Source organism: Callospermophilus lateralis, chromosome 3, assembly GCF_048772815.1.
Source record: "Callospermophilus lateralis isolate mCalLat2 chromosome 3, mCalLat2.hap1, whole genome shotgun sequence".
Taxonomy (NCBI): Eukaryota; Metazoa; Chordata; class Mammalia; order Rodentia; family Sciuridae; genus Callospermophilus; species Callospermophilus lateralis.
The window spans coordinates 176,326,090-176,352,107 of record NC_135307.1 but is presented as its reverse complement, the minus strand read 5'-3'; the positions used below and the strand labels follow the sequence as shown (position 1 = coordinate 176,352,107).

Here is a 26,018-nt window from a genome sequence, read left to right as displayed (position 1 = left end):
CACAGCATATCCACATTAGGGGGTTCTCTTTTGCCTTTACAGCACTGATACCAGGTTTTATTCCCATAGCAATTTCTGCTTGAGGAGACAGGTTCCATTCAGCAGGAAGCCTTGCTTCAGGAAGGTGGAGAAGGACCAAAGTGGATTCTTCCCAGGAGAGGAACATCCCCCTTTTACTTGATTGCCTTTGATAATGTCTTCTGGATCTGTCATCCTGAAAATTCTCTCAAGTCTGAGACTATTATCCTTTCCTAGCTACAAAACCTTTTTGCAACATCTTTTGTGTGTGTGTGTGGGGGGGGGCGGTGGCATTGCTGGGTATAGAACCCAGAGTAGGCAAGAATACTACCACCACTGAGCTACATGCCTAACCCTATATCACTTTTGTGTGTGTATGTGTGTGCATGCGCGGGGTATTGAGTATTAAACCCATAGGTGCTTTACCACTTTTTATTTTTTATTTCAAAAGAGGGTTTCACTAAGTTGCTGAAATTGTCCATGAACTTTCAATCTTTCCTCAGCCTTCTGAATTGCTGGGATTACAAGCGTGCCATGATGCTGAGATGTATCACCTCTTTGAACACCAGTTTATTTATTTATTTTACATATTTATTTTTTAGTTTTAGGTGGACACAATATCTTTATTTTATTTTTATTTGGTGCTGAGGATTGAACCCAGTGCCTCATGCATGCTAGGAGAGCACTCTACCACTGAGCCGTAACCTCAGCCCCTAATTTTTAAAATCTACTCTTTGCTAGGTAAAATTGGAGTCCCTGGATATATAAAAAAAATTATACTGGATTTTAATCCCACTTCTGCTATTTCCTAGCTATGTGTTCTTGAGCAAGTCAGTCTACTTCAAGTTACTCCTTTTAAAATGAGAATAGTCATTTTGGCTTTATAATCTCAAGAAGACTTTGAAAACAGAAGAAAAGGATATTATTTAATAAACATCAAGCTTTGGATTGTTCTGGGGGAAGACTAGTGAATGTCAGAAGGGATAGAAGTTAAGTTCAATGACCACTGGAAGATATACTTACAGTTGTGATGATATGAGAACTGTTTGGGATTTGCTTTAGATGTCTCAAAGCCCTTTAACATTGGATTTTTTTTTTAAGTACTTGGGATTGAACCCAGGGCCTCATGCTTGCAGTGTTCTACCACTGAGCTACACCTCCAGCATTTTAAAAAAATTTATTTGTAACAGGCAGGCTCTTGCTAAGTTGCCCATGCTGGCCTCAAACTTATGATCTTCCTGCTTCAGCCTCCCAAGTAGTGGGATTATATGTGTGCACCCCCATGGCTTCATTAGATTATTGAATGTTTGATGGTCCTGGATGACAAGTAGTCATGTCAATGTTAAAGAAATGCTCTTACCTGTTAAATTTATTATGTGTATATTTGGTTTAAGAAAAAAATCTCAAAGCAGCAGGGTATAATGGTACACACCTGAAATTCCAACAACTTGGGAGGTGGAGGCCAGAGGATCACAAGTTTGAGGCCAGTCTCAGCAATTCAGTGTCTTGAATTTAAAAGTAAAAAAAGACTGGGGATAGAGCTAAGTGGTAAAGTGCCCCTGGGTTCAAGTCCAAGCACAAAAAAAAAAAAAAAAAAAGAATCCTGAAGTATTAGCCAAATACTTTGATAAATTAGAAAATAACTCTCCATCTACTCCTCTTTCTGTACTACCTGCCCCTTACTCTAGAGAATTTGAAGTTCTAGCATACGAACATCATAAGAAGGACAATCCCAGTCCATGTGAGGGTGGCATTAAAAATTTTTAAAAAGGAAAAGAAAGAAAAGAGAGAAGCTGCCGCAGCTATAAAACAATAATATTTTTGGTGTAAGATCTCTAATTAATGAATTTGTATATATTGTCATATAATCTTTTTCTTTTCTTTTTTTTGGACTGGGGATTGAGCCCAGGTGTGCTTAACTACTGAACAACATCCCCAGACCTGCTTATTTTTTAATTTAGAGACAGGGTCTCACTGAGTTGCTTAGAGCCTCGTTAAGTTGCTGAGGCTGGCTTTGAACTTGAAATCCTCCTGCCTCAGCCTCCTGAGCTGCTGGGATTACAGGTGTGCACCACTGCACTCGACCCATATCTCTTGAGGTGAGGGTGTTAATGTATTTAAGCAGAACTATGTCAATATTGATTGGAAAAATGGTGCTGGTCTATCGAACTGTGAATTGTCATAAGGTAAGAAATGGTCAACATTGTGGTTCTGCAATGAAGGAATTCTTATAACTGATTCCTTTGTGTGTGTATAAGTATATAGGGAGGAGTGGAGGAGGTGGGGTACTCCAGGCATGGAGTCAATAACGAGCACCAGGAAGCAGGATGAGATCAATTAGCGAAGTAAACTTTGCTTGTAAATTGAGTATGGGCCTCATAGGCCTATGACTTCGATCCAGGAAAAGGTTTGAATTTTCTAAAGTAAAAACTGGGGAGTTGGCCTTTGTCCTTCGACTAGGATAGCTTCAGGGAGGGGAGCTGCCAGATATGGAAGACAAATATAAGGAAGTCCATTGGTGATATGGTTGGGGAGGGTACCTGCAAACTGTGCCACGCCTTCTGTTGAAGATTGCTTAAGGATGAAGGGGTCTGGAACTCTGCCAAGATTTTTACAGCTTTTACTGCCACTTTCAGGCCAACAAACCTCGATTTTTTAAATCTATTTTTATGCTCTTTGGTCTTCACCACCAAGAAGTAAAAATCCAGGAGCCTGCAGTTTGAGGCATAATTACTAGAGTTTATTATTATTATTATTATTCCTTTTAGAAATGCCAGTCTGGGAGCTGGGGTTGTGGCTCAGTGGTAGAGTGCTTCCCTTGTATACATGAGGCACTAGGTTTGACTCTCAGCACCATATAAGAAAATAAGTAAATAAAATAAAATTTTATTTACTTATTTACAAATAAAATTGTGTCCATCTACAACTAAAAATATACTTTAAAAAATGCCAGTCTGTCTGCTGTATTAAGGGAAAGCAGTAACAGCTAACATTTATTAAGTAGTTAACACATTAAGCACCTTACATATATTGACAAAACCCCAGAGAAAGGTACAATTATTATCCTTATTTTGCAGCTGGAGAAACTGAAGCAAGAGATCTTAGCAACTGGTCCAAACTTATACAGTAGCAGAGCCAGAATCTGAACCCAATTTGAACCCAAGTCTGGCTCCAGAGCTTATCCTCTAAACTCCCAATTTTATTATCCCTTTCAAAAGAAGGATTTGGGTCCCTTGCTTGAGTTTTAAAAGGAAAGGAGTGTTTCCTAAGAATCAGATCTGTCTCTATTATACTAGTGAGAATAGAGAAGAGGGGCTTATACATCTACCATTAGCATAAGAGATTAATCATAGCGGACTTAGAGTAAGGTAACCTGTGAAGATGGTAAAACTCATGTAGGAACAGTGAGTTTTTTTTTTTTTTTTAAGTAAAGACAGACATTTCCTCCCTCCCTTCCTTCCAGTGGTGATTAAACTTGGGGTCTCAAGCATACTAAGCAAGTACACTACTACTTCTGGGTTACAACCCCAACCCAGGAGATGTTTGCTTTTAAACATGTATTATCATCTCTCTATTACTAATAAGGAAAATGAAACCCAGAGGGGAGGGAAGATTTATTCAATCAAGGTGTATAGCTAAAACTTGGTCTCTGGACTCCAGGCCCACTCTCTTCTCTAAACTAAACTGCTTTGAACACCCACTTGTAGATCTCCCATCTTAGAACCACTTACAGTGTGACTCTTATTCATTTTAGTATTTAATTACATCAAAAAGTTATGTGTAGTTTGTAAATTACAATGTAGTATATAAATGTATTTAGGAATCTTCTTTTCTACTGTCGTGTATAATACTTATTTTTTACCAACTTGATGGTGAATTCCCAAGTCAGGATCTGTAACTCCTCTACTGTCTCTCCTGTCTCTGTCCCAGCTAAATACATAGTAAATACTTTCTGACAGGTTACCTGATTCCCTCTCCCAGGGTCTAAGCACCAGGAGTGAAATGGGATTTTTGTTGCTACCCATCTGAGATCCTTGCACTATACTAGTTGACAGAGGCAACAACAGACATTTGATTTCACAACACTTGTCAGTGACATAGATGTCAAGGATCCCAGGAGCAAAGGAAGAATGTTAGGTCTGGCAGCCACCTCAATGGAACAAACAGGCAAGAAGCAGATGGATATACAGACAAGCACATAGGGAAGTAGTGCCCAAGGCAGTACAGAAGTGTATACCTGGGGCTGGATGCACTTGAATTTCTTTTTCAGCTTATCCTGTTAAGAGCCCATGGAATGGAAAGGCTGATGAGCAAGGTACAAGGATAGAGGAGTGGGAGGGAAGGGTGAGTGTGTTCTAAACTCCTGAATGTCTCAGGTTCCCCCCGCCCCTCACTAGTTTCCCCAGTCTCTATTTTCCTAATCCTAATTCCAGCCTCCCTCTCTCTCTCTCTCTCTCTCTCTCTCTCTCTCTCTCTATATATATATATATATATATATATATATATATATATATATATATATATATATATATACATTTAGAATCCTTAACACTGATTGGACTCTCGAATTTCCCTAAACTAAACTAGAGCCACTCTAGCCTCAAAACCACTCAGAGAGGGAAAAGAAAAGACAACTCAGGTCCTTTGAGTTACTGAATCTAAGTAACCTTCTGTCCTTTTGGATCCCAGAACTTTCATTACTTATGTCCACACCTGGAGGCCACCATTGATTTTTCTACTGCACCGGTCAGAAGAACTGGATTCAAAACTAAGGAGCTATCCTAAGGGCTGGACCCTGGGCAGGCATCCCCTAGTCTATAAAGATAGCCCACTCTAAGTCACAGCCCAGTCAAGATGACTACATACAATCACTCAAGTTGGCATATTTCCCCAGTCCTTAGTTTCCCCTGTGCCAATCAAGATATCCCAACTAGCACAAGAGGTCTCCTGCATAACTTTTCATGCTAAGTCCCTGAGGTCCAAGGGCCTCTCTATTCATATTTAAGGTCAAAGTCACCTGTTCCCAGCCAGCCCTGCAAAAGACAGCATTCCTATGATGTCTCCCAGATCCTTAGCATTATGATGAAGTAAAGAAAACATCAGACACTTCTTGGGCAGGAAAAGGGAGGAAATCTGAGCCCAAAGAGGGTACAGCAGTGCCAGACTCACCTGAACATCTGGGCATGGCCTCTTAACTGGGGGAGATTGGCTGGGGGAGTCACCCGTGCCCAGCTCTGCCCGCCCTAGGTGCTTGACCACAATGCAGCATCTCACTGGGAAACCCCTAGAGGAAAGAAAAGTCTGAAGTGGTAGCCCAACTGGCTTAAAAGAGAAGTTGACAAGACTTCCCCATGTCCATTTAGGGTAGAGGGGGCCAGGAAAGCTGGCACTGGGGAAAGGCTCAATCAATCCAGGGCAGTAGCCAGTAGGTCAACACACTTACTTTTCCCGACACTTTTCCAGGGACTCGTCGGCCAGCTCCTTCAGGTTCACAAGCTTTTCCCCCCTGTAGAAGGCATCTTTGGAGAGCAACAAACATTTCAGGCCTTAGTAGGCACTATACTCCCCAGTGGGCACAATGTACTTAGGGCCTTTCCTGAGTGGGCCTCTTGACTCACTCTTCCAGCTGATTTGGGCTGACAGAAGGTCAGCTGAGGTGAGGACAGGAGAGGAAAGGCAGGCAGTGCCCACCTTCCATTCTGAGCAGCTCCAAACCAACAAGCTTATTAAAGACCAAGACTCTAGTGTGGGGGTTCTGGAGAAGGAGTGAGAAAATTAGTCACCTGTAGTGATGAGAAGGCTGCAACTGGAATCCAGGATCCGTTCACTTAGAGACTCTGCAGAGAAGCCTGCAAACTAGGGAAGGAAAGAAAAACTGAGGGAGAGAGGGAGGTCCCAGAGATTGAGTGAACAAGGTAAGAAGTTGCTCATGAAACACTTAGGATCTCTAAGCCAGGGTCCTGAATAACTGAGTTGGACCTATGACACAAATACTCTAAGCTCCTTAATTTGTTATTTACAATCTTCTGTTATCCAGGCCCAACCTACTTCTTCAGAGCCCTGTCCCCCTCTATAACCCCTTTTCACCAGCCCAAACTCCTACCACAATGGAGTGCAAAGCTCCCAGGCGGGCACATGCCAGCATGGCCACCACGAGCTCCAAGATCATGGGCATGTAGATGGCTACTCGGTCACCCTTCTGAATGCCTGCAGGTAAAAAACACAGAATATGGACCATGGACCCTTCCTGATGCTACTTGCTCCTTCCCATCCAGCTGTGCCCCTCCCCACCCCAGCTAACTTTTCAGCTCCTCTAATACCAGAGTCTTTCCATTCTTTTTCTTCTCCCACAAATCCTCAGATATCCCAAGGTCAGGCCTTTCGGTTCCTTTCCCACACCCCCACACTCACCCTGTTTACGGAGAACATTGCTGAACTGACACACTTGGACCAGAAGTTCACGGTATGTGATCTGGGTGGTTTCCCCTGGCTCATTGCCCTCCCTGAGGTACACCAGAAAGAATAAGTGATTAGGGGTACAACTTCATCCTCAAACAAGAGACAGGAACAGTCATAAAATCTATCTAGCAATAGCAAGACCTGGGACTATCCTGTGGGAATAAGCCATCTGCCATCACATCTGAGCTGACTGGACAGATATGCTGGCTTTTAAAAATACTTGGTTTTGTGTGTGTATGTCATTGAAAAGTACACATCTATCTCTGGGTCTCATTTTTTACGTTTATAAAAATGGGGTGATGGTCACTTCTCTTGCATTCGTGGAATATGTTAAGAAGAAATAATATCACACATATGTATTTTCCTAATGAGGCTCAAGGCTGCATTGGTATTATTCAAAATATGGTCTCCAGATCACTTGCAGCCCTGTTACCTGAGGAATTTGTTAAAACTAGATTCCTAGGCCCAAACTCAAACCTACTGAATCAAAACCACAGGGTCCAAAAATGTGCTTCTTTGTTACAAGCTGGTACAAAGAATCAGTGGGTAATTCTAATGTCCATAAAGTTTGGAAATCATCACCATTGGGCTGGGGATATTACTCAGTGGTAGAATGATTGCCTAGCATGCATGAGGCCCTGGGTTCAAGCACTGAAAAACACACAAACAACAACAAATAAAGCAAAAAGTTTTCCCTCAGTATTTGTTCCAATTTGATTATTTATTTATTTGTTTGTTTATTTATTTATTTTTGACGTTGGGAATTGAACCCAAGGGCGCTTAACCACTGAGCCACATCCACAACCCTTTATATTTTTTATTTTGAGACAGGGTATCACTAAGTTGCTTACAGCCTTGCTAAATTGCTGAGATTGGCCTTGAACTTGCAATCCTCCTGTCTCAGCCTCCTGAGCCACTGGAATGACAAGCATGCATCATCAAGTCCAGTAGTTTGATGATTTTTAATATAAATAATACATACAAGTGGAACTGCATAAAAAGATACATAAGGATAAATGTCCCTCCCATCTCTATTTCCCAGTCACCTTGCCTACTGGCAACCACTGCTACTAATATTTTGTGTGTCTTTTCAAAGACAATCAATTTGCAGTTAGGGCCACACTTAGTAGGATATAGGGCCTAGGGTAACTCAAGTATTATGGAGTGACTATAATAATTACTTTGGAAGAAGTCACATTGTTAGCATCTTTCATAAGATCCTTGGAATAGCACAAAATTGGGCTGGGGTTGTAGGTCAGTGGTAGAGTGCTTGCCTTGCATGCATGAGGCCCAGGGTTTGGTCCCCAGCACCACATAAAAATAAACAAATAAAAATTAAAATTAAAAAAAAGGAATAGTACAAAATTAAAAAACTGAATTTTATTGTTGTGGTGGTGGTGCTAGGAATTGAACCCAAGGCCTCATGTGTGACAGGCAAGCACTCTACCACTAAGTCACATTCCCAGCACTAAAAATTGAATATTAAAAAAATTGATTTTTAAAAGGTATAAGCACCTCACAGTCTCTAACCAAGTACAGGAAAACAGTGGTAGGAAGAGCTGCTTTATTCAAGAGAGATATTAGACAAGCATGTATTTATATATCTCTTTTTATATACTCTCATTTTTATACACAAATGATAGCATACAATGCACACTATTCTGTCTTGTTTTTAAAACCCAGTATCATATATATCAATAAACTACACAAATCTTAACTGTACACTTAATCATTTTGCTTTTAAAATTTTAATAATGTATATTGGTATTATTCTCTATCAAGACTAAAAGAACTATTTCATTCTCTTTGTCAATTGTACATACAATAATTTATTTAACAATAAAGGCTTCAATGAATATCTTCATATACAAATTACCTACAACTATATCTATAGGATGAATTACTAAAAGTGGAATTGTTGGGCATTTTAAATATTGATAAATTTAGGAGACAAGCACATTCAGTAGGAGGGCCAAAGAATGCTTCTCCCTGAGGAGGTGATATTTTGGCTAAGACCTGAATAATAAGAAGTAGGTTGAGCCTAACTATTATGTATAACTATAAAGTGAAGGAGGAGGAGGGGGGGAGGAGGAGGAGGAGGAGGAGGAAAAGGAGAAGATAGCCATATTATAATTCTTTTTTCTTAAGAATTTTTTTTCACAATACCTTTTTTCTATTGATTTATTTTTATATGGTGCTGAGGATCAAACCCAGGGCCTCTACCACAGCCCCAGCCCACCATATTAATTCTTCAGAAGTGTATTCCAAGCAGAGAGAGAGCATCAAATGGAAAGGCACTAAGACCTATTCAAAGACCAATAGGAAATCAGTATGGCTGGAGTACAGTGAACAAGAGGTTGGTTAAGAATGAGAGCTAGGGCTGGGGTTGTGGCTCAGTGATAGAGTGCTTGCCTAGCATGTGTGAGGTACTGGGTTCGATTCTCAGCACCACATATAAATAAATAAAGGATCATCAACACTAATGAAATATTTATAAAAAAATTCATATTTAAAAAAAAAAGAATGAGAGCTGGACAACAGCCAAATCATGCAGGACCTTGTAGGCAATAGTAAGAAGTTTGAATTTTATTCTACATGGTTTCTTTCTGGTTTCCCTTATACACAAATCTCAATCCCACTTCCATACTTTTGATCAAGTCATTGCCTCAATTAAGAATGTTCCTTGTCCTCCTTCACAGCACCATGTAGCTCTCCCTCAGCACTACAGGCCTTTGCATCCCTTCTCCCTCTACCCAGAATTCTTATGAAGGAGGAAACTGAAACCTGAGAGACATAGTAAATGGCCAAGGTCACATAATAATAAGTGGAAGAGCCAAGAATAGATTCTCAGGTCTTCTGATTTCATGTCAGGACTCTTTTCCTCATAGTGTGAAGGACAGGGACTGGCAGGGAAGCCAAATCTTTTCTTACTGACAGAGGTTACACAGAAGATTATCAGCCTCTTTCCAGCTTCTAGCTTGATGAGTCAGTTACTATCCTCTCCTTGGCTTTAACCCTCCTGGGGCTAAGAGAAGCCAAGCACAGAGAGCTTACTAAAGTGAGAAGGAACAAGGAGAGAGGGAGCTGGCAAATGGCCCTGAATGCCAGAGGCAGGAAAGCATTTCCTTGATTGGCCCACTTACCAATGTTATAGGAACATTAGAACATCTCCAGTTACAGTTGAATGCTGACATATATATCCTCGTGCATATGTCCCCATGTGTATACCTATTCCACCTCACCCATGTGTACTTACTAACAAAAAAATACATATACTGATACATAAACATTCTAGGCACAAAAGCAGTCTATCTGTACACATGGGCACAAATAAACATAAGTATATATATTCAGAACTCAAACATGGGCCATCTGCAAGCACCACATTTACATACCCACTATTTTTTCATGAAACTTTACATTATTTAAAATTATCTCATTTATTTTATTTGTATATTATCCACGTCTTTCACTGGAGCTTGTGTCCTTCATAAGCTCCACAATAGCAGAGACCTCATCTGGCTTATTCACTGCTACCTCCTAGCCACTGGAATACAACCTGGTACACAGAAGGTAAACAAGAATATATAAGCACAACTTTACAAGTATAGCTTACTTGAAATCACTTCTAGTCATGCATGTGTGCGTACACACACATAGTGTATGTGTTTCTCCCTGGCCATGGACTCAAGTTCTACATTATTGATCTAGGCACCTTACTCATTCCAGTGTCTTCTTTCTCTGACATATACACCAGGCTGGGGCCTCTGGCTGGTTGGAAGAAGGGAGGGGACAAAGTACTAGCATACCACAAGATCTCAAGCCCTCTAGGAAGTCAGAGCTCTTTAACAGAGCATCCACTTTTATCTCCTAACTCTGAGAGTCAAGGAGATTATGAGTTTTTCTTAGGGTCACTGGGTAGGTTGTAAAAGAGCAGGGATAAGGACTTAAAAGTCCAAACCTCTTTCCTTCACATTGTGAGTTACATGCTCAAAAATTAACAGGGTCCAGGCAGGTATTGTAAATGAGGAAAGTAGATCACATGAAAGAAAATCTTTGATAAAGACAAGATATTATTCCCTTTCCTCTTTTCTTACTTTCTTTCTTTTTCTTTTCTTTTTTAATTCCCCAGCCCCACTCCTTTAGTCCTCTTAACTTTTCTTTAAGAAAACAACAACAGGGCTGGGGTTGTGGCTCACCGGTAGAGTGCTGGCCAAGCATGTACAAGGCCCTGGGTTCGATCCTCAGCACCACATAAAAATAAATAAATAAAGATATTGAGTCCAACTACAACTAAATATTGAGTCCAACTAACTACAACTATTTAGTTGTAGTTGGACTCAATATTTTTATTTATTTATAAAATAAAACAGCACTCAAAACAGACTCAATATCTTTATTTATTTATAAAATAAAACAGCAACAACTGCAGTAGAGGGCTCACCCACCGTCCAGTAGGCCCTGGGTTCAGAACCCAGCCCCTCAAGGGCAGGGCAGGGCAAAATGGCAAAGTATACTTTACTAGCCGGATATGGTTGTGCACCCTGAAGTCATAGCTACTTGGGAGGCTGAGGCAGGAGGATTGTAAGTTTGAAGCCATCCCAGGCAACTTAGGGAAATCCTGTCTTAAAATAAGAAATAAAAAGTGCTAGAGTTTAGCTCAGTGGTAGTGCACTTGCTAGCATGTACAAGGCCCTGGTTTTCAACCCCAGTACTAGAAAAAGAGAGAAAGAGAACACAGCAATATATGTACGATAATAGTTAGCCTTAGTTTGTGGGGAAACATTAGCAAGGGGCAGCAACTAGAAAATTGGAGAATGCATGCTCTAGCAAAAAAGAAGGCATTGGGCTGGAGTTGTAGCTCAATGGTAAACCACTTGCCTACCACATATGGGGTGCTGAGTCTGATCCTCAGCACCACATAAAAAATAAATTAAAAAGTATTTCATCCATCTACAACTAAAAAAGAAAGAAAGAAAGCGCATCTAGTACCTGATTTTGTCCACTGGCTCAATTGCCAATTTTTTCAAAATTTCAAGACATTCCTGATATCTATTTTTGTTAAAACTTCTGAATTTTTAAGTGTTGACAACAAAATTTTAAAATTTTTAAATACTGTAGCACAAACAAAACTATTAATGAATGCCTAATGGACTACTGATTGGGAACCTTTGCTATAAACCAGATCACTTACCCTTTATCTAGAGGCCACAGGGTTAATGGGACAACCCAAGGTTCATAATCACTAGGTCCTTCTCATGTCCTTCCTCCAAGGAATCTTCTCCAGGGAGCTCTCTCTAACTACCTCATCCTCATATTCTCTGAATTTACTTTAATACATTATTGATTCAAAATATATTTAGCAGTAGACAACTTCTTTTCACATTTATTTCTACTGTCCCAGTCCAATATCACCATTAGTTGTCAGATTGTATCATTACTCCACTCAAAATGCTCAGATTGCTTTCCATTTAATTTTAAGTAAAAGTCAAAGTCCTTATAACAGCTCATTAGTTCCTACACGATTTAGTCCTTTTCTATTTTCATACATTATCATTCTCTCTTCCTCTCCTCCCTCTGTTCCAGCCATATGGCCTCCCTAGTGTTTGGTAAAAATCCCACAACACACTTAACCTCAGAGGGTTTGTCCTCCACTTGGAGCATTCTTACTCTAGAGAGCCACATAATTTATTCTCTTTGAATCATTGTTCAAATGTTGGTTTCTCAGTGAGGTCATCTTTGACTATTCCATAAAAGAGTACCTGGCCCCCTTAGCCTCAGGTAGTCCAAGTTAACATCTTCCATGAAGTCTTTCTTAGTTTCCCTTTACCCCCACCTACCTGGAAGCTGAAATTTCTCTCTTCTTCCCAAGGTCCTTTATGTCACTTTCCTTGTGATTTATTTTTTCACCTTGTATTACACCTTGGGCTCTTGGAATAGAGATCATGTCTTCTTCTCTGTCTCCTCCAAGCACAACTGGCACAATAGATACTCAAGGGTCATAGTCAAATCATTGAAAGACTGATAATTGATTAGTGACAAGAAATATTGGTATTCCCCTCTTTATATGAGAAAGATAGTCATTGAACTGAAGATTCTAATTCCCTACAACTACAAGCAAGGCACAAAATGGGAGTAAAGAGCTAAGAGAAAATAGGTGGGAGGGTTGGTAGAGAGAGCAATTGTCTAGCATGCATGAGGCCCTAGGTTCAATTCCCAGGAAAAAGAAAAGAAAAAAATAAAAATAGAGGGGAAAACTGAGTTCTCCATAGATAGATTGGAGGGGAGAGTTTACTGGCAAGTTAGGTCTTCCAGAGGAAGTCAAACCTGCTATGGGAAGAGCAACCAACTGAGATTTCAAGGAAAAGAAAAGATATTGTGTGGGAAGCCATACTGGCACGTGATTTAAGTTACCTCCCTGGCTGGGTGAGAGGCGCTTAGACAACTGTGTCAGAGCCTTCCCCACCCTGTCCCAGGTTCGAGGGCTTGTCCGTGTGGAGGTGTGCCTGGCCACTGATCGGAAGACCAATCACTGACCCTGACCTTGGAATGCTGCCCCCCTCGACCTTCATTGGATGGGATTTTCCCTTGAATTTTTTGTTCCCCAATAAAAGCTCACTCCCTGGCGTGCTCTTCCTCTCTCGCTAGCCTCTTGTGTAAACCTCATCACTGCATTAGGTGGCTGAAGGCAGGAGCTAGGAGAAGCCATCTCAGAAGCTGGGCATTAAAGGTAACGAGAGTATATGTCTTTAATTTAAAAATCACTAGTTAATTTCTATGCTTCGAACCTCTTTTATGAAGCTTGCATGCTGGTTGCGTGGCAGAATATTAAGGGGTATGAGAGCACGTCTTAAATATCTGTTATCTCTATTGATTCCACACTAGTTCAAGTTGCCTTAATCTGTTGCCACAATGCCCCCCCCCAACTGGTCTCTCACTTCACTCTTTCTCCCTTCCAATCCATACATCATTTGGAATGATCTATTAAAAACTGAAATCATACCACATCATCTCCTACCTAAATCCCTTTAATGGCTTCCTTTGTATAAAGAAGGAAATCCAAGCTTCTAAACCCTGTATCCTCTCCAGCTTCATCTTGTGCCATTCTCTCATTCTGCTTACTGACTCCAAACACACTAATCTTCAGAAAGACAGAACATTCCATGTTGTTGTTTTTTTTAACTATCTTTTCCCAACTTTTTGAATGGCTTTTATGTTTCAGGTCTCAGCTTAAATGTCACCTTCCTAGTGAGGCTTCCTCTGATCACCTTTAATTAATATCAGCCCTTCCTGTTATTCTTCCTTGCAACATTCCCTTCATTTTCTTCGTGGCAGTTTTCTTAAGGATGCTTCTTTTATTCCTCCCCACCTCTTCTAATTGCCTGTCTCCCCTACTAGATAAAAGGTAGCTTCTGAAGTTAGAGACCAGGTTGGTTTTGTTCACTGCTGAATTCCTAATGCCTTGACAAAACCTTATATATAATACATATTCAATAATATTTCTGGATGAATGAATGAATCTGAAGGATTGTTATAACAAAGAAGTACACCAGTATTATATAACTATAAATGGAACAGCCAGGTCAGTGGGAGAGCTCAATATAAAGAAAGCATTTCTGTCAGAGTTGTCCAAAGATAGAAGATCCTTTAGGAACTTCCTAATTCTAAAGATATCATGAACAATTTTGAATTTGCAGGAATACAAAAGAGCACATTCTGCCATGTGGAACAAGCAAATCCAGCGTTTCTCAAAGTATGGTCAGATAGTGTTAATAATGCAGATTCCAAGGTCCCACCTCATGTAGCTTCAGGATAGACAGATGTACAATTTGAGTTAGGGAAACAAATACTTCTAATAGATGATTCTCCAGGAAGGGGGACATGGAATTTTCATCTTACAAGCTTTCCATATAATTTGTGTTCACTGAAGACTAAGATGATCTGTAAGACCCTTCCAACTTTAAGATTCTTTGATTTTTATAAAATGAAGAAATAATATGAAAGAGTTCTATGATCCATAAAGTACTGCACAAATATGAGGCATTCTGAGGTAAATATGCCCTCAAGTTATTTTCCCTTTCACCAAGGGAGCAAGAAGTGGAAGCAATGTAACTTGACAAATTAGCAGTCTAATGTTCCCTCTGGGTATTTTTGCCCTAGCTGCAGTGAGGAAAGAGAAAGGCAGAAAGAGGAAGTAGAAGGAGGTACACCCCAAAACTCATCACAAATTACTCAGAATGCCAAAGGCAAATGAAGCTTTTGAGATCTACCAGTTTTATTTACAGATGGCACAGAAATGGGAAGTGATGACTTCAAGGTTGCTTAGCACTTTACTATCAACATTATTCTAAAGTAGTCCTGTTCAATAAGTAATAGTCAATAACCATCTAAAGTTATTGAACACTTGAAACGTGGATGAAGAACTGAATTTTTTTCAATAAAGTTATTTAGTTTCAATAAGCTTAAATTTCAATAATCACATGTAGCTAGTGGTTACCATACTGGATAGTGTGGCTTTATAACAAAATGACTCTAGTTCAGGACATTGTTTTCCTAAATGACATGGTCTTCAAAAGAGAGATGTTGTTCTCAAAACAAAAAAAAAAAAACAAAAAAGTATAAGGAAGAAAATCAAAATCAGAGTGTGGCTGAAGACTACTAAGGATGACTTTTAGTGTAGTTATCAGAAATCTATCATTCTCTTTGGTTTCTCTCTCACTCTGTTCTTTTTTTTTAAACTCCATAGATTTCTATATTCAAGTGATAGCTAGTTTGCAGATACTAATGCAGCTTCATCCACCTCCTGATTTAAAAACTGGAATCAACTATCATCCTATCACTTGAACCTGGAAGTACTTCCCATTAACTATAAAACTAACAAAACTAGAGTAAAAAGTCTAGAGAAACACCTGCTTAAACATAGTTTACCTTTTGTTCCTCCCTGATTCAGAAAGCCAGGTCTGTACCAACTGAATGTTGAGGGAAATACAAATAAAAACTACAATGATATCCCAATTCACACCCACTAAGATAACCATAATAAAACAGACAGGTAATAACATGTTGGCAAGCATGAGGGGAAATTGGAAGCCTCATATATTGCTGGTGGGAATGTAAAATGATTCAGTCACTTTGGAAAAGAGACTGGCAATTCCTCAGAAGGATAAGTACAGAGTTACCATATGACCCAGCAATTACACGCCTAAATATATACCCAAGAGAATTGAAAGCACATATATATATATATATATATATATATATATATATATATATATATATATATATAAACTTGTTTACAAATACCTATAGTAACATTATTCATGATGTCAAAAAGTAAAAACATCCAGCTACTCAGGAAGTTGAAGTGGGAGAATTGCAAGTTCAAGGCCAGCCCAGGCAACTCAGTAAGACCCTGTCTCAAAATAAAATTTTAAAAAGGGCTGGGCGTGGGCTGGGGTTGTAGCTCAGTGGTAGAGTACTCACCTAGCTTGTGTGAGGCGCTGGTTTCGATCTTCAGCACCACATAAAAATACATACATAAAATAAAGGTATTGTGTCCAACTACAACATATATATATATATATATATATTTTTTTTTTTTTTTTTTGATCTACCAGTTTTATTTACAAATGGCACAGAAATGGGAAGTGATGACTTCAAGGTTACTTAGCATGTTAAAATATACATATATATATATACACACACATATATATTTTAGTTGTAGTTGGAATATATATATATACACACACGCATAGGGCCAGGTGCATGGCACATGCCTATAATCCCAGCAGCTTGGGAGGCTGAATCTAGAATTCAAAGCCATCCTCAGCAAAAGCGAGGCAATTAGCAACTCAGTGAGACCCTGCCTCTAAATAAAATACAAAATAGGGCTGGGGATGTGGCTCAGTGATTGAGTGTCCCTGAGTTAGTCTCTAGTACCAAAAAAAAATTAAAAAGCGATGGGAAGTTAAGTCAGTGGTAAAGTGCTTGCTTAGCATGCATGGGGCTCTGGGTTCAATCCCCAGTAAAACACACAAACACATACATACACACACACATACACACATGCCTATCAATTAAGGAATGTATAAATAAAAATATGATATATCCATACAAAGGAACATTATTCATTCATAAAAAGGATGAAATACTGATACATGCATGCTACAACATGGATAAACACTGAAAACATGCGCCAGGCATGTTGGATCACAAGTTTGAGACCAGCCTCAGCATCTCAGTGAGGCCCTAAACAACTTAATGAGACCATTTCTTAAAAAAAAAAAAAAAAAAAAAAAAAAAAAAAAAAGGCTGGGGATGTGGCTCAGTGATTAACCACCCTTGGATTCAATCCCCAGTAACAACAAAAAATTGTGCTAAGTGAAGAGCCAGACACTAAAGGCTACATATTGTATGATTCCATTCATATGATATGTCCAAAATAGTCAAGAGTCAGAGAGTCAGAAAATAGATTAGTGGATGTCAAGAATTGGATTGGGGAAAATTGGAAGGAAATGAGGAGTGACTTTTATTGAGAAAGGAATTTCTTTTAGGGCAATGAAATGTTCTAAAATTGATTATGGTAATGGCTATAGACCTCTGTGAATATCATTGAAATATACATTTTAAAAAAGTTTTTAGTTGTAGATGAATACAATTCTTTTATTTATTTATTTGTATATGGTGCTGGGGATTGAACCCTGTGCCTCACTACCTCACTGTGCCTCACTGCTGCTGAGCTGCAACCCCAGCCCTGAAATATACATTTTAAATCATTTGTATATTTTAAATGGGTGAATTGTTTGATATTAGTTACACCTCAATAAAAAAACTCACTGTGACTTTGATTAGAATTACAATAAACATACAGATTAATTTGGAAAAAATACAGATATCTTTACAAGTATTCCTTTCCAGAAAGATTATAACCATTATTTCATCAGAAAAATTTAGCATTATCCATTCATTCATTCCTTCTTGGCTTGTTGGCACTTTTTTTAGTAGTATTACAGTCATGTAGACATCTGTTTCCTTCTCAGTGCCTAGCACCAAGTTTATACATGATGGGCATTTTATACATAATTGTGAAATGATTGGATAAAATAATGAATGAACAAATGAACAAACTTATGACTGCTTTTGTAACCAGTAAGACCCAGGCTGATCAGAGAAAAGAAATATGGGAGGAAGGAGGAGATAAGAGAAGATATCGACAAAGAAGACAGACACTGGACAGGCACCGGAAATGGTAGACACAGAGAAGAAAAGAATGTGGAACTTTTGGAATGGACTAGAGAAGAGTTTCTTGAACCCCTAAAGTGGGCTCAGTCTGGACTCCATTGCCATGAGAGAGACTAGAAGAAGGTCCTGGAGCTGAGGTTCAAAGTACAGTACTCTTGCTCTGTTATCTGTGCTATTATTATACACTGTCCTCCCGCCAGCTATTTTCAGGCCTTAATCCAGAGACCTTGTGTCTGTTCCCCTTGGAAGGTAGCTTTGGTGCCAGTTGGACTCTGTACCTCTTCTCTGTTGAGAAGACAGAACATGAGCCAGTACAGAAGGTAACCCTTTTCTCCATCTACTTACAGGAGGGAAATCATACACAATTTTTCCTACCATTCTGTGCTGGCCTTACCCATAACAAGTGAATGAGGGCAGCTTTCAAATCCTTTACTGTCACAGCATTTGGAATGCTGCCTAAAAGAGAATTGTAACTGAGGGCTAGGGGTAGAGTGCTTGCCTAGCATGCATGAAGTCCTGGGTTCAATCCCTAGGGGTGTTAGGGGAGAGACAGAGACAGAGAGAGAAAGCCTAGACTATAAAAGAAAATGGGAAGAATAGCCAGGGGTACCATCTTACATGTACATCAGATCCCTCAAGTGAAATAGATACATGCAAAAATACTCATTACAGTGGTTCTGTTATCTAGGTAAGCAGCATTGTTTAAATTGTTAGTCTTCAATCTAGTATACTCTATTTCTGTGGATACCTAAACAGAAAAGTTTTCAGAGATTAAATATATCTAGATCCTCAAATTTCATGTGTAATATTTCCTAACACTGATCTGTTAGGAAACCTGGAGTTGGTTCCCCTTGCCTACTCTCTCCTTCACAGTTTTCCTTCTCCCATGTTAACATGAATGTCATATTCTCTCTTTTATCCCAAACTTTATTATGGGGAGGAATCAAGCTCAAACCCTCACATACGCTAAAACATGCAGTCCATCACTAACCTACATCCCCAGCTCCTAAATAATTATTTTTTGATGGTACCTCACTCTGACATCAGAATTGTCTGAGGGGGTTGTGAAAATACAAGTCAGGTATGGGAATGTAGCTCAGTGGTAGAGTAATTACTAGCAAGTGCAAGGTCCTGAGTTCAATCCCCAATATCACCCCCCCTCCCCGCCCTGCAAAAAATGTCAGAGGTTTTATCTTCAGGAGATTCTGATTCATTAGGTTGGGGTGGGGTCATAGATTTATAATAAGGTCCTCAGGCACTTATTTATACACGCTAAAATTTGGGAAGTCCTGGCTCTGAATATGGAGTCACTAGATTTATTGTTTACTCCTTATTCAGTGTATGAACTGCAAAAAAATGAGCCTGTTTCTTTCTTGATAAAATATAAAATGAGAGAAGAGAAATAGAAGGAGGTGAAGGTTAATATTAGACTGGATAATCTGTAACAGGTCTCAAATTATGGTTCCATTTCTCCCTTCCAGCAGCAGAGAATGGGTCTTCAAAATCAGTTTCAAAGAAAAGAGGTAGACAGAGAGAGGAAGAGATGGAACTTGTAGAATAGAATTGGGAGTCATGTCAAGAAGTGTTTTTTGAGTCCCTATGGTAGGCTTATTCCTGGACTCTGTGCCATGGGAGAAAATGAAAGAAGCCCTTGGAGCTGGGATTCAGGATATGACACTCATATGGAAACCCAATACTTTTATGGGAAAGAGGGGGAAAAAAAGAACAAACTTAGCTAAGGTAGAGGCCAAAGAAAATTAATGAAACACACCATGCCTGCTTCACATGGTTATATAAATCAATACAAATTCAGCTAATTCTTCAAATTAATATAATATAAAACTGCTTTAAAATGCATTGCCTCACCTGATCCTCACAACTGCCTTAGTAGTGAGTACAGCACATATTATTAACCCAATTTTAAAGATACAAGAAATCTAGAAAAGACTTGCCAACACCACAAAGAGGGCTAAAGGCAAATCTGTGACAAGGTTCAAGGTTTCCGACTTTCAGACTAGTGTATGTTCCACTGCACCAATGTGAAGTGCACCCAAATGAACTTGGAGAAGTCTGTCTCCTAAAAAACTCCAGGAGCACTGTCATAAGCTGAGGAGGAAACTCCCAGCCACTTTGAACTTTAGACTGGGGCAAGACCATATTTACCATGATCTCTTTAACCTCCTGACAACTTCCTGAAAGATCCCAAATTCAGGAAGCTCTCATGTTTTTGAACCTTCATAGTTCTTGATTTGTCAAGTGTCATAGAAGCATTTATATACCCATTTGCTCCCAGAGATGTGTCTCCACCTCCCCATCCTCTCCATTGAAATAAGAAAAAGGACGTTGTTCCCAATATTTCCTAAATAAAATTGCAGCTCACAGGCAAATATTTTGCCCCCATGAGATTGTGTGATCCATGAGGTAGATTTCCCCTGTTTATTGCTATATCCTAAGCACTTATTATATTTCCTGACATATATCTATAAAAATAAAATTAGATTTCTGTCAGTATGTTTCACATCATGTGAAAACAACTGAATAGGTTTTCACCAATCTGGTTGTCAAATTTAAAATTCTCTAACAATATTTGTAGTAGTTTGGGGAACATTTCAAAAGGTACAGTCATCTGAAAAAGCAGCTGATACTAAAGTTCAATAAGAGGCTTGTGTGACTGCTTATTTGGATAGATTTCCATGTATTAAAATATCATGGCCACCCTAGTCATTGGGTCGTTGTTGCCCTGGACTCAACAACCTCCCCTTTGAGCTCTCTCCCCAACCCCCAACCCCACCACCTGCCTTCTGCCCAGCTGTCTTCTGCAGGCTGTTTCCACTGAGGAAAAGGAATCATATTGTATATCTGCAATCTAGAAACTCCACTCTTTCGACCCCCTTGCTGATGCAAGTAAGGGTGCCAGCTTCCTGCTGGCACTAAGGATTATATCCACGTAAGAATTCAACAGAGAGGAAAGGGGAAAAAAAAAAAAGAATTCAACAGAGAAGTGGCAGGAAGATCACTTCTACTGTCCAAGGGATTGCTGATGATTATGATGAAAAGTAACTAGTGAAGGCATTTAAGAAGAAATTGCCCTCCGATTGTACTATAATTGAGCATCCATAAAATGAAAAAAAAAATTCAGCTACAGGGTGACCAGCACAAGGACATAAGTCAGTTCCTGGTAGAGACTGGATTGGGAAAGGATAATCAACTGAAGGTTCATGGGTTTTAAGTGCTTGTGGCTTACTGAAGCTTAAGTGAGGGTTTCCTTGCAATGAATAGAATTTCCCTTCGGTCTCCTGTCACAAGTTTAAAAACCTCACAGTTTGTATAATTATTTAACTTGGACCACTATAACTTCTTCATACAATACACAGAATGAAAAGAGCCTATATATTAGGGGCAGGAGCAAAAGGGAGCAAAAAACAAACTTCTAGTTAAAAATCACACTCAGAAATGCAGATGTTACCAGGCACAATGATGCATGCCTGTAATCCCAATGATTCAGGAGGCTGAGGCAGGAGGATTGCAAGTTGGAGGCCAACCTCAACAACTTAGTGAGTTACCAAGCAACTTAGTGAGACCCTGTCTCAAAATAAAATATAAAAATAAGAGCTGAGGATGTGGCTCAGTGCTAAAGCACCTCTGGGTTCAATCCCAGACCTAAATAAACAAATAAGAAAATTAAAAGAAATGCAGGTGTTGGTATACTAGAAATATTTCCTGCATGAACAAGTCTATGCACTATGTTCCAGGGTAAATAGCTTCAGGGTCTATGTATTTTCTTTAAATAAAATAATGATTCTTCCTGTTGATAAAACATAAAACTTTAAGTAGACCAAACCTTAGATGAGGGCTAATCTCAAAGCTTCCATCCCAAAAAAGAGATAACCGGTAATGTCTAAAGTTCTCCTAGGCCTGAAGTTCTGGATATTCCTTGTCCCATCTCTGCTTCAAAATTACAAGCTCCCTGATGCCTAGTGCATGGAGTTCAAACTGCTCCTATGTGTTTTTTGGCTCAGCCCTATATCCTGGGTCCCTGTAGGGTCTGGCACTACCTTAACTGATCCATCTGAGCTATGATGTTCTTCTAGGCTGCCTTTAGTGTTAGCTGAAGCTAACACTAAAGAATGTTAACAAGAATGCTATAATGAGAGGGAAATGAATGGTCAGAGGAAAAACTCTGGATTAGAAGTCAGGAACACTGAATTTTAGACCAAACTTCTATAGATTAATTCATTAATTTGCCTCAACTGTAAATGAGGGAAATGTTTTGTTAAATGTGCTTTCTAAATCTAGATTTTATTGTTCATTCTGAGGGCAAGAAAGAGGGTTGGAAAGTGAGAACTGGAAAAAACTCCCAAAAAAGGAGATATTTTACATGGTTCTGAAAGAATAAGCAGGACTAAGACTGGCCCAGGTAAGGAAAGCCCTTATTTTTATTTAGGAAGAGAGAACAGTCTTAGAGTTTAGGTGAAGAAGCTGAGAAGTATGACCAATCGAAAAGCCAAAGTTAGAAATATGATATATCAAGAACTATGTAATGTTTGGAACAACCTACAATAAAAATTAATTTTAAAAAAATAAATAAATAAATAAAAAACCATTTGGTAAAAAAAAAAAAAAAAAAAGAAAAAGAAAAGCCAAAGTTAATTCTAAATAATGTTTTCATCTGGGGCTTGGGGGTGGCTCAGTGGTCTAGCGTCTGCCTAGCATGTGCGAGGCACTGGGTTGGATTTTCAGTACCACATATAAATAAATAAAATAAAGGTTCATTCATATCTAAAATAATAATAATAATAATAATAATATTGTTTTCATCTATCAGCAATACTTTTTCATAATGCTAAATTTATTGAATATAAAGTACTATATGTTGTGATGTTATGCTCTATTCTAATGCAGTTAAAATCTTTATTTTTATTATTTATTTATTTATTAAAAAAATAAAAATAAAGATTTTATTTTTTATTTATAAATAAATAGATGAGGGCTAATCTCAAAGCTTCCATCCCAAAAAAGAGATAACCGGTAATGTCTAAGGTTCTCCTAGGCCTGAAGTTCTGGATATTCATAAATAAAAAATAAAATCTTTATTTTTATTTTTTTATTTATTTAGTTTTTTTACAAAATCTTTATTTTTAATTGAGCAGTATGGTGTCATAGTTGATATTTGCAGGGGCAAAATGTCTTTACTTTTATTTGGGTACTTGCTAAAGTGTTAATAAAATTTTTTTAAAAATATATCAACCACTATTTAAATAAAATAGCAACCAATTCTGTTTAGGCTACATTTTGTTGGCTATAAGACTAAAAAGATAGAATATCAAGATAATAAAAGTCAAGTAAAGGGCTGGGGTTGTGGCTCAGCAGTAGAGCGCTTGCCTAGCACATATAAGGCCCTGGGTTCAATCCTCAGCATTGTATAAAAATAAATAAATAAAATAAAGATATTGTGTCCAACTACAACTAAAAAAAAATATTAAAAAAATGTCAAGTAAAGACTAAAGGACTATTCTAGATTAAAGGAGACTAAAAAGAGAAATAACAACTATATACTACATGCAATTCTTTGGCAGGATCTTTTTACTATAAAGGACATCGGGACAACTTGGAAAAACTGTAACAGAGTCTGAGGATTATATGACAGTGATATATGAACACTGATTTCCTTATTTTGATAGTTTTATTATAGTTACATAGGAGACAGTCCTATATACATGCTAAAGGATCTATATCACATCTTCCCTCCAAAGGATCAGGCAAGTTATTTGTGTTGTATTTGCAACATTTCTATAAATCTGAGAATTTTATAATTCTCATTGTAGTACGTATTTTGAGTGTTTATTCATCTTCCATCTCAGTTAATCCTGTGGCAATCTTTGGAGATTTGAAGAACAAGATTTGTTACCCAATTTTAAAGATCAAAAATGTGAGGCTCCTAGGGATGTCATAACTTGCAGAAGATTACAGAGCAACTAGGGCCTCTGCCTAGAGATCCTCAGGATAGGCTTTTTTTTTTTTTTTTTTTTTTTTTTTTGTACCAGGGATTGAACCCAAGAGTGCTTAACCACGGAGCCACATCCCAGGCTTTTTATTTTTATTTTTTTTTTATTTTGAGACCAGGTCCAACTAAGTTGCTTAAGGCCTTGCTAAATTGCTGAGACTGCCTCAGGCTCCCAACCCACTGGGATTACAAGTATATTCCAGGCCCAGCTGGATAGTATTCTTTTTTGTGGGGAGGGGGTATCGTGGATTGAACTCAGGGACACTCAACGACTGAGCCACATCCCCAGTCCTACCTTGTATTTTATTTAGTTAGAGACAGTGTCTCACTGAGTTGCTTAGCACCTCACTTTGGCTGAGGCTGGCTTTGAACTTGTGCCCTCCTGCCTTAGCCTCCCAAGCCGCTGGGATTATAGGCATGTGCCAGCTGAGGATTATGTTTTCAAATTGAAAATCTGGTAGGTCATACCCCTACTTGAAACTCTTCAATGATTCCTCAGCATTTGTAATATTGCATTTATACAATCTGTGTATGAAACACAAATTCTAAGACTTTCCCCAAAGCTTTTCCTCTTAATATCTTCTCCATCTCAACTAATGAAAATTCCATTTTTCTAGTTGCACACACATGTGAGCAAGCACACACATACACATACATACCTTGGAGATATTTCTGATTCCATTCTTTTATACTGTTTATCAAGTTCATCAATAAATCCTATTGACTCTTCCTTCAAAATATCCAAATGTGACCACTTTTCATGACCTCTATCATTATCAAATCTTGCCTGAACAACTGTAAGTGCCTCGTTATTGGACCCCTTGCTATTATCCCACATCCCCAAAAACCTGTTCTCAAGATAGTGTGCAGATTATATGCTATAGATGCTCAGTTTAAAAAACTGTTTAATGAATAGATGAATAAGCATATCTCAGTTAAGGAAGGATATCTTTGAGGTTTTCTCTTTAACGTCTTTTGTTTTATAAACTGTAGTCAACATTCCCCAAACCAACTCCAACCCTCCTAATTAAACTTCTGGCTAGACAGATAACAAACTGTCAAAGAAGCTAAAGCTGTGTAAGTAGAAGCACAGGGTCTAGAACAAGGAATATAAGTGTCCTCCTGTCCAGAACAAGTTATAACTGCTATGAGACCCTGGTCAAATCTCTTCTACTCTCAGATCCTCAAGTTCCTCATTTGTCAAGTGTTGTGAACCATACCCTCCACTTAAAAAAGCAGGGGACAGGGAACAAATATATAAGTATAGTATAGGGGAGACATAGCTCGCTATTAAAATACATAGAAACATCTTAAGTATTATGAGAGATTATACACTAAGTGGTAGTATGTGGCTTCCAATGAGGCTAATGTAATCTTAGATATGTAAAGTCAAATCATGTAATAGAAAGTGTGTAAGGCAGAACATAACTGGAATACTTAATGAGATATTTGCCAACTAAACTATGTCTAAGAGACCTCCATGAATAATGAGAGAGTTTAGGAAACCATATCATATGAGGAACATAGGAATGTGGACTCAGAACTACCTCATTCATAAAACAAGAATATTGGACTAGGTTCAGGGGGTTTCAAACTGAGCTTTGCAAGTTCCTAGAGTTTCTATACACATACCTCACAGAATCCACAGTGATAGAGTGGAGAAGCAAATAGACTTCCCATCTGTGCCTCTACAAAGATTACTCCAATTATGCCTCTAAAAATCTATGTCATGGGAGCTTATTATTCTCATTTTACAAATGGGAAAAAACAGTGCTTACAAGGGAGGTAATTTCCCACAAATTGAATGTTAGAGTAAGGGTCAAATTGGAATGATCAAGAATCAGAATTAAACTTTTGTGGATTGTTCGGGTAGGGATATTGATATATAATTCCTGCTTTACGTGGGAAGTCCAAAAGACCTCTCAGCACTGGAACTGAGAGTCTCAAATTCTTAGAAAAAAGTTTAAGGTGTCAGACACTGATGATCATTACCAGTACCTAATCTGTCCCCAACCAAATACAGGAAAAGAAGCAAGGCCCATCCTCAGCTCCAGGCCTTCTGTAACATTTTTTAAATGTTACTCTGCCCTCAATCAAGAACCCTGATCCCACTGACTACCTACTAATACAGGGTTCCCCCACCTCACCCATCCCAGCTGCCTTACCATGTCTAGGAGACCTCCATGAATAATGAAGGAGCAGTTCCCTACATTTGTGTAATTCTGAAGGTCAGTGCTAGAAGTTATATAAATAAGTCTCCTACCTCCCCCTGACAGTTGTGACAGGTGGGAAAAAC

The 26,018-nt window shown here is 38.7% G+C and overlaps 2 protein-coding genes across 4 annotated transcripts in view; one reads left to right on the top strand and one right to left on the bottom strand.

The window, feature by feature from the left end:
- Window positions 1–26,018, bottom strand: part of Acss2 (acyl-CoA synthetase short chain family member 2) — a 49,076-nt gene that overhangs the window by 8,864 nt on the left and 14,194 nt on the right. For 2 of the 3 annotated variants that reach the window (XM_076851732.1, XM_076851734.1), the window contains exons 3-8: window positions 6,430–6,521; window positions 6,122–6,225; window positions 5,802–5,874; window positions 5,462–5,537; window positions 5,188–5,302; window positions 4,256–4,294 (exon numbers count right to left, since the gene is read on the bottom strand). In XM_076851732.1, the coding sequence (XP_076707847.1) occupies window positions 4,256–4,294; window positions 5,188–5,302; window positions 5,462–5,537; window positions 5,802–5,874; window positions 6,122–6,225; window positions 6,430–6,521 (499 nt within the window). The remainder of the gene's footprint in view (window positions 1–4,255; window positions 4,295–5,187; window positions 5,303–5,461; window positions 5,538–5,801; window positions 5,875–6,121; window positions 6,226–6,429; window positions 6,522–26,018) is intronic. The other variant, XM_076851733.1, reaches the window with a different exon arrangement.
- Gss (glutathione synthetase) overlaps window positions 1–26,018 on the top strand; it is a 69,629-nt gene that overhangs the window by 37,536 nt on the left and 6,075 nt on the right. The window lies entirely within an intron of this gene.